The sequence below is a fragment of the Orbicella faveolata genome, unplaced genomic scaffold, assembly GCF_042242905.1.
Source record: "Orbicella faveolata isolate gen_17 unplaced genomic scaffold, um_ofav_v1 contig_25, whole genome shotgun sequence".
Classification (NCBI taxonomy): Eukaryota; Metazoa; Cnidaria; class Anthozoa; order Scleractinia; family Merulinidae; genus Orbicella; species Orbicella faveolata.
Genome location: NW_028301553.1, coordinates 6,027,302 through 6,041,418, shown reverse-complemented (window position 1 = coordinate 6,041,418; position 14,117 = coordinate 6,027,302). Strand labels below are relative to the sequence as shown.

Below are 14,117 nucleotides of genomic sequence, written 5' to 3'. Positions count from 1 at the left end.
GGAGCCAGGGAGAAGAAGACTGGAGCAAGTGCTTTCTACTATCCTGGCCTGTGTTTTACTTTCCGTTTTTTAAAAAACTATTGCACAACCTATTGCCCACCAAAAAAATTCATGGACAACCTAAAGGTGGGAGGAAAATTCATGCCCCAGAAAATTGCCCCCCACCCCCCTTCAAAAAAACAATGGCCTGTCCGTAATAGCAAAATATATATATTTGTATAGAACTTCATTGTCCAGTTGTCACCATAACGAAGAATGATAACGAGAGTGGTATATTGTACATGAGAAATAACTTTCTCCTTAAATGCTCTACTATTTCTTTTGAGATTTTATCACTTGCTGAGATAACATAAGGTGAATGTTGAGCTTAAGGGTAAAGTCAGTTTATAGCTTTCTCTGTTTTCCTGTGTTACGAAGCAACTAGGAATATTTCTTCTCACCCCTGGATGGGATGCTAGTTGATAGACCCTATTCAGAATAGCTGCCATGAAGGTTTTTCCTTTATAAATATGCCAATTAGCCACAGAGTCTGCCAGGTGGCAAACACTGGTCCGGAAAATGGCAATTCTAGGAAAATCGACTTGTTCCAATAGTGAAACATTTGAGCCAAAAATTAATGTGTTTTGAGAACCAAATAATTATAATTGTGGAATGTTTATTTCAGTATAATTTTATGGTTACACATTATCCTAACATAGGCTAATTAATAACCAATAGCCTCCATTTGGCACGTAAATATGCTCGGATGTTTGTCCGTGGACATTATCTGTTCTGAGGAGTGAACAGGTTTCCGAGAGCACAGCTTTGAGGAACAGATAGTATCCAAGGACAAATATCCGAGCATATTCTTGTGCCAAATGCAGACTATTATGTCTATTATCCTTTAACCATATGAGGAAGTAGCAGATCCCATTAAAATAGTGCTCAATACACATATAGTGTAGAGCTGAGTATATGAGTAATAACGAAGAGGCAAGATTTGCTGTTACTCCGAGTTTCGTGCTTACGCACTCATCAGACAGTATTTAATGATAAGCATTCCTATCAACTAGATATATATACACGGTATTAAACAATAGGCTAATTGCTGGACTAGTTGCATTACAATAAGTGATAGTTATACTGGAAAACAGTAGGTGTGAAGACAGAAATTACGGGGACGAGTATAAACTGCGTGGGTGCAGTACAATATAAAGAAAGTGTCAAGCGTTCTTCAAGTAGAATTTGTTCTCGTGCCGGCATTTAGAAATAAGTTCTGATCTTTTGTTTAGTAGATTGTCGTTGCTATGTTTGATAATCATTAGTTTTTCTGTGAGGCAGAGGTCGCATCGTTTGGAAATGTTGTTGTAGGGTCTTGCACGGCTAATAATTGACCATTTGATGTTGAAGTCTTGTTTTTTGTCGTGTAGTTGCCAGATGTATTTAGAAAGCTCGGTGCTGTTGATGTGTTTTCTGTGCTTAAATGTGGATTTGTGCTGCGAGAATCTCTGTTTGAATGTTCCTTCTGTCAGTCCAATGTAGTTCTTGGTTGTGTTGTTAGTTGTAACTTGTGCGTTGTAGATTACACTGGAAGTCAGGCATTTGTTGTCTAGCGGGCATTGGTCTTTTTTGCGGCAGTTGCATTGCTCTCCGGTGATTGCGTTGGCGTTGTTGTCGGCGTTTGTTATTTTCATGTTGTGTTTGTTGATTACTGTTTTCATGTTGTCCATGCAACTGTAGCTGACTTTGACGTTGTTTTTGTTGAAGAGGCTGTGGTATTTATGTTGGTTCGGAAAGTGCTTAGATATGAGCTTCAGGAATGTTCTACCGATGTTTGTCTTTACGTTTTTACTAAATGGAGGGTTGTACCATATAATGTTTCTTTGTCTGTTGCGTCGGGGGCGTGTTGGTTGATTGTTGGTTGATTGTCATTCCTGAAGCTCATATCTAAGCACTTTCCGAACCAACATAAATACCACAGCCTCTTCAACAAAAACAACGTCAAAGTCAGCTACAGTTGCATGGACAACATGAAAACAGTAATCAACAAACACAACATGAAAATAACAAACGCCGACAACAACGCCAACGCAATCACCGGAGAGCAATGCAACTGCCGCAAAAAAGACCAATGCCCGCTAGACAACAAATGCCTGACTTCCAGTGTAATCTACAACGCACAAGTTACAACTAACAACACAACCAAGAACTACATTGGACTGACAGAAGGAACATTCAAACAGAGATTCTCGCAGCACAAATCCACATTTAAGCACAGAAAACACATCAACAGCACCGAGCTTTCTAAATACATCTGGCAACTACACGACAAAAAACAAGACTTCAACATCAAATGGTCAATTATTAGCCGTGCAAGACCCTACAACAACATTTCCAAACGATGCGACCTCTGCCTCACAGAAAAACTAATGATTATCAAACATAGCAACGACAATCTACTAAACAAAAGATCAGAACTTATTTCTAAATGCCGGCACGAGAACAAATTCTACTTGAAGAACGCTTGACACTTTCTTTATATTGTACTGCACCCACGCAGTTTATACTCGTCCCCGTAATTTCTGTCTTCACACCTATTGTTTTCCAGTATAACTATCACTTATTGTAATGCAACTAGTCCAGCAATTAGCCTATTGTTTAATACCGTGTATATATATCTAGTTGATAGGAATGCTTATCATTAAATACTGTCTGATGAGTGCGTAAGCACGAAACTCGGAGTAACAGCAAATCTTGCCTCTTCGTTATTACTCATCTATTATCCTTTATATATTTTTTGCAACATGTGTGGTTTTAAAAATTGGGGAATTCCCTAATTTTAGCTGGGAAATATTTGGTCATGTGACTTGTTTAGACCAATCACGCACAAGCAAAAATATTTGATGGATTATAGTAATTAATATTCAGAAAAGTGCAGTACCAGATACATCTGCCATGATGGGATAAGTATTAAAACATAAGACAACACCATAAACATTCTGCCAAAAATTATGAAAATCTTGAGGCTCTGTCACTCATTTTTAGGGAATTTCAGTTCTTACCAACTGGTCATAGAATTAGTAATAAGTGAAAATCACAACGGCTCAAACCACAGAAGAACTCAAAAGCCAAAAAGGGACATGAACTGGACAAAATGAAGACTAATTATTAAAACAGATTGCATTAGCCTTGGTAAACTTGGAAAAACATCTGCTCAACATTTTAAAGTCAAATTGCATAAAAGTGTTAATGTTTTCATGTTCAGAAATCACCCTTATTTGATGTATGGAGGGGATTTTGCCAATGAAAGACTGCTGTTAAGCCAATTTGAAGTTTTTTAACTCATAGTTGACAAACATAACCAGAATTACCTAAAATGCTGTTACCTAGCCCTTTAAATCAACCACATGTTATAAATAAATATTTACAAAAAAACTGACCTAGAGCAGTTTCCAATTGAGTGTGGAAAGTAATTAAGTGAAAGGCAATTACTTTGGATTTGGTTTTGGTTTTACTATGGTTTGAGATTGGCTGAGTTGTTTAACTGGTAAGTAACTGATTTTGTTTTGGTTTGACAACACTCAATTGAAAACTCTCCTAACATCTACATGTATTCATTATGCTAAATTTTATGTTTCATACATTGATATTTACACAATCATTCACTCCTTAATCAGAGCCAGAACTGCTGCATTCTTCCTCAAACTTGCCCTCACTCAAGTTTGACAACCTCTTTTCTGCAATTACAAAAGGAAGGCTCTTGAAATTCATTGGTGGTATCTCCACATGAAAGCTGCCCTTTTTGTTGAGGTACTGAAATTCATAATGTCCCTTCATGGTTCCAGTAGGTGTAGAAAATGTTGTGCAACTGATGTACTCATGGAGGGCCCCTGGGGTCATCACTGGAAATTCACCAACCACACCATCACCATGTACCTCTTCATTAACTCCGTTTTCATCCGTGATGTACCAGTGACGTGTTTTCAGCTGGCATTTGTTCATCTGAAACATAAAATCATGGTTCCTAAATCCACCATGAAGTGCAATTTTGTTGCAGTCAAAACTACCAGTATAAAGTACAGTACTTCCAGTTACAACAATCTTGTCCCCAGAACCCACAGCTGTTTGGTCAGCGGTAACCGAATGCATGATGCTCTGAGCAAAATCGAAAACTGAAGCCAGAAAATGCTTGTTCTGGTTTGATTGTGTGCATGCATAATTTCAAGTACAATAACAGTTTCTGAACATGCGTAGAGAGAATAACCACTGTGACTAATGCTGGTTGGTTTACCTTCTGGTTTCAACACTTATAATGTGTTCAATAACTTAATTCCATTCTTCAAATCAATTTTTCTTCTCTTGAAAAATGAAATGAATACTTTCTTACTCAAACCACAATTTGATTCAAAAGTTGACTGTTGCTGTGATTAATGCCTGGCTTAATGCCACAAGTATGTCTGGCATTCATTCAAATTTGCAAAATTTGAGCTTAACAGCTACACATGTAGGAATATCACATAAGGTATTTTCAGGATTTCTGTGCATCACTCATTTTTTACCCCTTTTAAAAACTGCTGGAGCAGATGAAAACTTCTCATTTTGCTACACTGAAGAGATTTCAAAAGGCTAGGAGGAAAGACAATCAAGAACAAAAAAAAAATTCAGGTAACCCAGTTTTCCTTTTTATGCAAATTAAAGGTACTTTGAAATAACATGCCTGGAAATAACATGCCTGGAAATGAAACCAGTTAGAGGTAGTGGCTGCGGTGGTACAATGAAAGAAAACTACATATTTAACAGATATCACCTACCAAGGAGCCTTCTGCATCCATAGAAATTGATATGCGATAAGTGAAAAAGAACAAAGGTGGTTTCACACTGCTTAGTTCTGGCAGAAATGCAGTAGTTGTTTTAACTGTGATGCCCCTGGTAGTCATGGAGCCAGAAAACAGGAACTTGTAAATTTCCCTGTCAATTACTGGGTAGCAGTTCCCAGACAACTGATCCGCATATTTACAGAGCCACGAAGCAAAATTGGTCCCACCCAGGAAATGATGCATTCTCATTGGACAGACATCATAATTTCCATAACTGCGATCAGGACTTGGCCAAAAGATTTCTCCTGGATTATGTCCCTCTTCATTCGTCAATGCCATGAATTGTCCATTTCCAGTTTTCAAACAGAAGGAAATGGGAATGCAATTCCGTAGTCCGTCCCTTCGCTGAAGACCATTTGCAGCAACATGGAGTTCCAGAAGAGACTCACTTTGATGGTGATTGGATATTGACATGGAGCCAAAGAGTCCTGCACTGACGAGTTGCTGTCCATTATGGATACGTATTGAACATCTGAGATCAGTTGGAAGTCTACAACCTGTTGAAGTAGTTATATATAAGCTTAATGCTTTTGTGTTGGCCTTTTGTTACAACTCATTGTTAGTTTCACAGCAAGTTGAAACATTAAGTTTAGAAGAATAGAATTACTCACTAATTTAAATTCTCTTCTCAGGAGACTTGAAAGGATTGGTGCTTTTTAATACAGTTAAGAAACCTGGGAGTGGGGTTGATTGGATCGTGAAATCGAGGATCTGATCATGTCAATAAAGACCCAATTCTCCCTAAGGGGTTTATAGGAAATGTATGACAAACAGTAAGGAGATATTATATTCTGATCGTGGGACTTGGCAATGCAGGAATGGTTTTAACACCGCGTTGATTTCACTTGCACTTTATGCGCTTACGTAATTAAAATGTCTCACCAGTAAGCTTCTTTGATTCGGTTTCAGTAATCTCCTCCTCTGTTAATCCTTCGTTCAAAGTATCGTAGATATGGGGGCAGTGAAGCTTTGTAAATTCTTCAATGAAGTTCCAAGCCCTTTTAATGGAAGCATAACACGATTCGTATCGCCCCCAGTTCGCTTTCCACTCGGAGAACAACTGTTTCCAGTTCTTTCCCGGCGGACATTCCTCCACTAGCCAAACTTCTTTACACCACGTTTTCCAAGCAGGAAGGCAAAAGGCAACTTGATTGAACCGACTGCAAACCTGGCAGCACCTTGCCAGGTCTTCTCTATCCAAGAAGGAGAAAATATTCACCAAAGGAATAACAGGCAGGGACGAAAAGCATATATTCTTAGCCGCCATTTCAGCCGCCATGTTTTTTGATAAATTGAGCCCCAGTCTTCCAAAGGATGTTGAAATATTTATCTATGGGTAGGGTGAGATGGGAGAAGTACGCGACAGAAGTTTCGCCCATCCCACCCCACCAAGTTTCTTGCTTGCTTCCGTGTAAGCTGAACAGCTGCCATTTCTAGTCAAGACCGTTCGAAGAATGAATATATTTAGGTTTCTTCCGCCAATACTTGACCATTACAGTTGATGACCGCTAATCAAGAGTATTCAACGTGAATTCCCGTAACTGCAGGTATCTATCAGTGATATTTTCCACATGATTCAGAATAGATTGCGTTGTTAATAATGAACGAGTCACTCAAATTTTTAAGCTCACCTCAGTTTCCTTAGCTCAAAGGCTTACGTTCTTAAGTCTTTATTGTTTAGGCAACAAAGACCATGCTTCGTTCTTGTGGTTTAAGTTAACAAAACAAATAATAGAATTTTGAAACAACTATTTGCCGTATCATGCAGAAAAATGAAAAAAAGTTTAAAGTGCATTTATTTAATTATTGAATGATGTGATCGCAAGGCCACCAGTAGGTAACTTAGGTTTTCAATGGTTATCGACATTCAATTTTACATTAAATTTTCAACGTGGAGAATTTAACTTAGATTTTATTGGTTGTTCTGTAGCAGCAATACAGTCATGCTGTAATTAGAACTGTGGTAGATGTAATATGAAAAAAAATCCATAACTAAATAAGTGGGTAAAAATTTATTTTGTAAAAGATACTGAATTAAGATACCCAACGCGAAATTTGAGTTTTGATACATGTTTGTTCCGTGCCCTCCAGCTGTTATGGTAATTTACATGATGTGTCGTGTAACTTACAATTATTTAGCTGTCAAATAATAGACAAAAAAGTGTTGACCCTTGTGTGTTTTATTCAACAACCGTGACAAAGCAAGGTGAAATACCAAGTCTCTTTCTTTGTACCTTGACTGATTCTTTTTGACATTATCTTAAAATGCTAGGGTAGACTTTTTTATCAATCCTATAACAGTCCCTGCCAAAGGTTTCTATCCAAAAAAGAAAGACTACTCTAGAAAATTTTTATCCCCCTAAGGTGCCAAAATTGCTAATTTCAAATCAAAAAAGATTCATACCCCCCTGTTACTAATTAAATATGTATAATTTAATACTCTGAGAGTATAGTGATACTTTTAGGCACTTCACCATCATTCTTGAGACATTTGAGACAATAAGACTGTGCCAATCCCTTTGGAAATTTAGATCAGACTAAAGCTTGTTAGAATTTGTACTTTCAGGTTCAAATGTAAATTAAAGAATCAACATTATGATGTCATTGAGTAATATCTACAAACCCGAAGCAAACAAGTTTTCTCATCTTGGAAGTGATGATGATGATGATTCTGATGAGCTGGATGATGAAATTGACGACAGCTACACCAAAGCATTGCACAGTCCTACAAGAAATGTTCAGAAACCGTTGATGGCACCAAACAGGACCACAAAAATAAGAAGAGCGCACTCTAAGCCATGGTGTACAACCAGGGCCTGTTTTGTCTGCTTTGTCTGGCTTGCATTCTTTTCTATTTGTGTCTCTGGCCTTGTACTTCTCATTCTGCGAGCAGTTGATTCAGTGGATTCAAAAACGAATGATCCAAATGCTCACTTTGTCAAGAAAGTTTTATTGGATAACCAACAGACATCCTTGGATGATGAGAGCAGTTTTGCTCCCTGCGATGAACTTTATGCTACAAAGGTGTGGCACACAACAATGCCTAAACTAATGACCGAGACGGCTGTGCGACTTAATGATGTCAATGAAGATGGTGTTGACGACCTCATGGTAGGGTTTTCAACTGGCGTTGATGGCTACAATGCACCTAAAATCTCTTGTGATCTATATTTTAATGGCACTTATCCATGCTATGGCGGGCTTTTGGCCCTTGATGGTAAAACTGGCAGAGAAATATGGAGACATTATACCATGCATGAAATCTACTCAGTAAACTGTAATGGTGACTTGGATGTGGATGGCGTGCAAGACTGCTTGATTTCAGGAAGGGCAGGAGTCTTCCAAGCTGTTAGTGGCAAGAAAGGACAGCTTATTTGGAATTTTGGACCACAGGAATCTAGAGATACTAACATGAATTTGTACACAGCACAATTTATCAGAGATCTTAATGGTGATGGAGTGATGGAAGTTTTAGTTACACATGGGGGAGACCCTTTGGCGTAAGTCTTGTCTGTAATTTTTTCCTTGTTTATACCTTGTGATCAAAAGTAGATTTAGAATATTAAGCTGCCAAGTGTCAACAGTTTTCTAGGGAAAATTCAGAAAATTGATCTGCAGAGAGCAGAACTTGAATAATGTGAAAATTGTTTAAAAGTCTGTGGATCATTTGCACACACAAGATTTCTAATGAATTTCGCTGTATTTTGTGTGTTTTTGTGAATTTCATGGGAGTTCACAGATTTGAAAGTCGCGGCTCCGCAACTGCACAAAATATCAGAAGCCCTGTCTATTAGGTGATAGTTCATGAGGCCGATCACCTGATAGAAATCTTGAGCTTATAATCTAATTGTTAAATATTAACATTATCACCGTTTTTTTAAAAATTTTTCTTAAATTAGGGAACCAAATAGCCCTCATCGTCTGGTTGGACGTCTTTTGATATTTTCTGGCAAAACTGGACAGGTGCTAAGATGGTCAAACACTCCGGATGAGAGGGAAACTTACTTTTCTCCTGTCATATACACGAAGAAGGATTCTACAGAGCTTGTGCTTTTTGGAACTGGAGGAGAGACACACCCAGGAGGACTGTGGGTTGTCTCTCTCATGGATTTATTTCATGGTCTGATAGAGAACTCCAAACTCATTTACAAAGATGACTATAAAGGTATGAGCTAGAGTAAGCTTACAGCAAGGGAGTCAGAATTATTGTGTACTAAATATTCCAGAATATAGTTATACCTCCCCCAGAATGTTATTTGGTCTAAGCTTCCCCCTCCTCCCCCTTACCCTTTGTTTTATCTGCAGCATTTTATATGTCACTAAATATTTTTTTGTTGTTGTTGTAGGAGTAATGAATCCACCCATTCTTGTGGATTTGAACAAAGATGGAACTGTTGACATTACTATGGCAATGTATAACACAACAATCATTGCTTTTGATGGAGAAACTTATGAGAGACTCTGGGATTTTGTTTTCCCATCGAGTGAATCTTACTCGTAAGTACTCCAGTTATGATCAAAAAAATTAAATTCAAAATCTGATTCTACAGACTCAGTCAAATGCTAGCCTTTGCCTTGTGGCATCAAAAATTGATGGCATTGTCAAGTACTGTCCTTCGTTTTCCAAACTTCTATGGGGATCAACATGTACGGTGTCAAAACTTGAAATGTTATTGGAATTGTAAGTTACACAAGTTAACATACAAGAATATTTGTTTGAGCCTTTTTGTGTATATGCAAATGACAGAGATTGCTGACCAAATGCAATAGTTACAGTAGTTTAAATTATTTTTTGTCCCTGTATTTTAACATGGTGGAGGCTCATACAATGTACGCAAATGTAGGTTTTGACAAGCTCTTCTTATGTTTTTTCTTATCAGGGTCCCAGCAGCAGGTTTCTTCAATAAAGACAACACACCTGACTTTCTTGTCAGATACAATTTTGGAACAGGATTTCCAGTTTACTTCTACTCAAATGTGAGTTTGTTTTTACATGCATAGTAATTTGAATGCGTTGCTACTACACCACAGACAAGTGATACCACCATGACTTTAATTTCAAGGATTATTAACCCTCGACTTACTGAATTGTCATTTTATTCCAAAGTTGGCTTCCATTAGCAGAACTGCATTCCACTTCTCTGTGAATTGGAAGCAAGGTGCATTTGTCTCACCTCCAGTTTTTGCAAGGAATAATTTTGCTTTTTCTCGCTTCTCATTCAACAGTCTTAGGGAAAAGAGTGACAACATGTACTCATATGAGTGTGATAATGTCCATTCCTCAATTAGGCAGTGAACTGAGTTTTACTAAAAAATGATTGATCCTCAATGTTACAAGGAAATGTGTAGACTTGCCCACAAGTTGAGGTGCAAAATCTTAGCTCAAAGTGAGAAAAATGTCTGTGGCACTCAAAACTCAAGTGCGAGAACCTCAAGGAAGAGGAGTACACTGCTAAGCCTGGCTTTGTGCCTGGGCTGCCTGCAACAAGTGTATCTTCAATAGACTGCAATTCTTGTCAGATACAATTAGCCTATGGCTGATGGAGCTACCCTGCCTAAATAAAGATGACTTGAGTTGAACTGACTTGACTTGACGAGTACTGCATCCTTTGCTAGTCTGTCTTGCATGATGCAAATGAAAACCGCAAGGAAAAAAATGGCTGCGCAAAATCCTAGGGGCCGGAAGCACTCTTCTCGCCCCAAGGATTTCACGTGGCCAATATTTTATTTACAGTCACGCTTAATAGACTAATGGAAAGAGGGGTTACTCTTAGGCTCCTTGTAGTCTAGTGTAGGAATTATGCTGGAGATGATCTTTTGTTTACCCGCCAACATTTTGATTGACAGGTGACAGTGATTGATGGCAAAACAGGCAAACCACTGGTTAAACCCTTTGTCAAGTCATCGTCAATGGCCAATACATCACCATTGTCCGTCAGCATGCAGGGACTTGGTAATGATCTGTTTATCTACTGGATATCAGACTGTAATGGACATGAAGGAGATGGTACAAGATTCGAGTTTGTTGAAGGGACTAATGTACATGAGCAGAGTCGCGCTGACACTTGTAAGCTTCGTTACAATGCCAAGAGCTTCAGCAAGCTGTATGTTACAAATCATAATATTGGCTTCCCTGGAGAAGAAATTTATTATTCAGGTGACACAATGAAGTTTTTATATTCTAATCACACTGAAGCGATTATAAAATATTTTGTAATTAATCCTAATAAGCACAAACACAGCATCAGGAGCGGGCATCTCGTTTATTAGCTTTTATTAATACAACTTACAGCGAACGTTACATCATCATATAGAAAATACAGCGGTAAGTGACCCAAAAATTATAAGGCAAGGTTGAAAGAGATGCCTTCTAGTGGCCTTTGCATAACTTACAAAATCTTAAAATTACAATATTTAGAGAGGAAGCCACATCAGCCTTAATTGGTTTTCATGAATGTCCTCTATCCTGGTTGAACTGGAATTTTAAAATGTTGGTTTTTCGGGAGGGAGGAAAACTGGAGTGTCTGAAAAAAGAAGAAAAAACCTCAGAGCAAGGCGAGAACTAGCAAGAAACTCGACCCATATTGCTGGGAGGCGAGTGCTGTTACTACCACGCCATCCCTGCTTACTAATATTCCTGTATCTAGACCTCACGCTTCGTTAATAATCACTTTATCTGAAACAGGATATAAAAGTACAAAAAGTTATAGCTACTTTAATAAGCAATTTGTTTTATCTCACAGAGGACTATCAGGATATAGAGCGTGAGGTTACAGGGGAGCAACCAAGTGGTTCTGACAAAAGTACAAACAGCAGCGGTGCTGAAAAAGCCGCTAACGAAAACTCCAGCGCGAACTCACGAGAAAGAAGACACGTAGGTGCACCGGACCATGGCGGATATCAGAGGCTGATGGCAACAGGCAGTGTGGTGACGTCACTAGGAGAAGAAAACAACACAGGACCTGCTGACTCTATTGATGTGGTGTTCACTACATACTGGCAGTACCCAGCCAAAGTTAGGATTATCCTGCCTGAGGATAAGGCTTGTATTGAGAATTACAGAAACCTCAGCAAATCAGGTAATGTTTGCTGAAGATTGTATAACCCAAACCAGGAGCCAATCACTAAGAGAGTGTGCAACTCCCATACTAAGCCTATGTCACGGCATTTTTACAGACCGGTCTATTTTAAGGCTTCTTTTCCCGCCAAATAAGTGAGTTCCGGTCTGCATGAGCGCGCATCGGTGAGGAAAAAATGGCGTCCTCAGGTGGTTTTTCGTTTTAATCTGTCGGTAAATAAATATTAAGTTCATGCTTGTGATTGGTCATTGAGGTTTTTGCGGGGATCTGAATTCGCAGTAAATTAAAACGAAAAATAGATCGGTCTGTGAAAACGCCGTTGCAGGAATATGGGGTGATTGCCCGCACCTAGTGATGGGCTCCTGCCCAAAGGTAATTTAGAGCTATACACGCCTTACTGTTGCCGCTTGGAAGAGTTTCCGATCAATAGTGTACATCGGTTTGGCCAAGAGAGGTTGAAGGGGAAGCTAATTGATTATTCCCAAGGTAATCTCTCACAAGTTATTTTTAGACATGGTATCCAGTTCTTCCGCGGATTTGTGTTACCACGCGCGATGCGTGAATATTTTTCGTGAAGGATGAAAGCGCGTGGAAAGCCACTTTGGCAGTCCACGTGAGCAAAACACGCATCGCAAGATATGCTAAATCAAGAGAAATTTTCGAAACCGAGAATGATTTTGATGTAACTTGAGTGATTACGTTGGGAATAAAGTATGTATGAAGAATTAACTCTCTTAACCTGCCTCCTCGTTTGCGATATATTTCATTCAACTTTCTGCTAAGTTCCTTGTGATTGTAACAATCAAAGTTTTATGGCATTTTTCTACTTTCTCCTTATGTTACCTTGCTTGGCTTTCTCGTTGAACTTTCCTGCATACTAAATGAGTCGCTTGTCCTTTTTCAGGTCATTCTCGTTTTTACGTTACATGTTAAAGTAAGCTTCTACTTATGTGCTTCGTCATTTACAGGGAAATTTAACAATGTGGTGGATGAGGACAAGAATGAACAGCTTGGAATATACGACGCTGGAGATTCCGCTGTCAATGAATGCCTCAAGAAAAAACAGCAAGCCAACAAGGATGGAATATTTATCAGTCAGTCAGATTACGATGTCTACAAAGTACATTTCGGAAGTCTGACTGTGTATCGATTCTCTCTCAAGTGCAAGTGTAGTAATCTTCCTTCGTCTAAACGTTGCAGCAAGTTCCTACCAATGTCCCAACAAGGGTGGGGTGGTTACATGGGGACCCTCAGTAATGGCTTTTTTGTCTCTAGAAAAGGGACCTAAACAAGACGGCCCGCTGTAGAAGGGGCTGGGCATTGCCCTGGATTCCCGCCACAAGATGTCAAATAACTGTGGACTTTTTCAACCACCGTTACTGATTAAATTGGTTTACGTGTATAATATTTCTTGGGATAAATTTCAGTGAAAGTCATAAGTTAAAAATCATTTTAGTTCATGAGTTAACAAAAGATACTACAAATTTAAGTTATAAATAAGAAGTTGGTGTAGGTACTGTGAAAAAAAAAGACAGTGTAACTAACGTTCTTACTCCAGAGTGTTTTTATATGTAAATTGCGAAGGAGAGGGTTACATTGGTTACTCTTGCGCTCTTACAGAGTGTTTTATTACACAAAACAATTGTAATTCTTCCTGATTGTTAGTAGAAATAACTCATTTTTATCTCGTTATCTTTCACCATTCACCATTTTTTCGGAGATATTATTCATACGGGCTACGCTGTAAATCTGGTGTTGAAATCAATTTCATGTATGTAAATAAAAACCCAGTTTGGAGTTAACCAAACCGCTGACTAACTAGAGTATTTGTGCAGTGTAAGTCTCAATCTGATGTAAACTATTCACAAAATACTGGCATGAAAGTGATGAAGTGTAAGATGAAACAATACGCGGCTGTCAATAGTTCACGCTCTCACTGGTATTAGCGAATATGTTACTTCATATCGAGACCAGCTCGAAGTCTTTTTCGTCAGCGGTCCAACCTGGTTTCCAGGGACTCTCATCTTCCCCCCTGGGAACGAGGTTGTCAGCGGTCTGTGTTACGGTAACTTGAAACTCAGGACAGGTTGGTATTTGAGAAGAAAAATAACATTAAATTAATTAGAGTTGTGAGAGTTCAATATATTAAAATGGGTATCTTTTACAATATATTCAAGTGTAA

At 38.6% G+C, this 14,117-nt stretch overlaps 2 protein-coding genes across 2 annotated transcripts; one reads left to right on the top strand and one right to left on the bottom strand.

The window, feature by feature from the left end:
- Positions 1 to 2,764: 2,764 nt before the first annotated feature.
- On the bottom strand, positions 2,765 to 6,153 carry LOC110065756 (F-box only protein 3-like). Its single transcript, XM_020772925.2, has 3 exons — positions 5,739 to 6,153; positions 4,791 to 5,353; positions 2,765 to 3,981 (listed from the first exon to the last, which is right to left on the bottom strand). The coding sequence occupies exons 1-3, from the start codon at positions 6,133 to 6,135 to the stop codon at positions 3,649 to 3,651; spliced, it is 1,293 nt and encodes a 430-aa protein (XP_020628584.2). The 5' UTR covers positions 6,136 to 6,153; the 3' UTR covers positions 2,765 to 3,648.
- An 86-nt stretch (positions 6,154 to 6,239) lies between these two features.
- LOC110065746 (uncharacterized) lies at positions 6,240 to 14,106 on the top strand. Its single transcript, XM_089294763.1, has 8 exons — positions 6,240 to 6,403; positions 7,423 to 8,356; positions 8,756 to 9,021; positions 9,203 to 9,353; positions 9,737 to 9,833; positions 10,704 to 11,013; positions 11,600 to 11,935; positions 12,904 to 14,106. Exons 2-8 carry the CDS (start codon positions 7,452 to 7,454, stop codon positions 13,221 to 13,223), a joined length of 2,385 nt encoding a protein of 794 aa, XP_089150889.1. The 5' UTR covers positions 6,240 to 6,403; positions 7,423 to 7,451; the 3' UTR covers positions 13,224 to 14,106.
- The last annotated feature ends 11 nt before the right edge of the window (positions 14,107 to 14,117 follow it).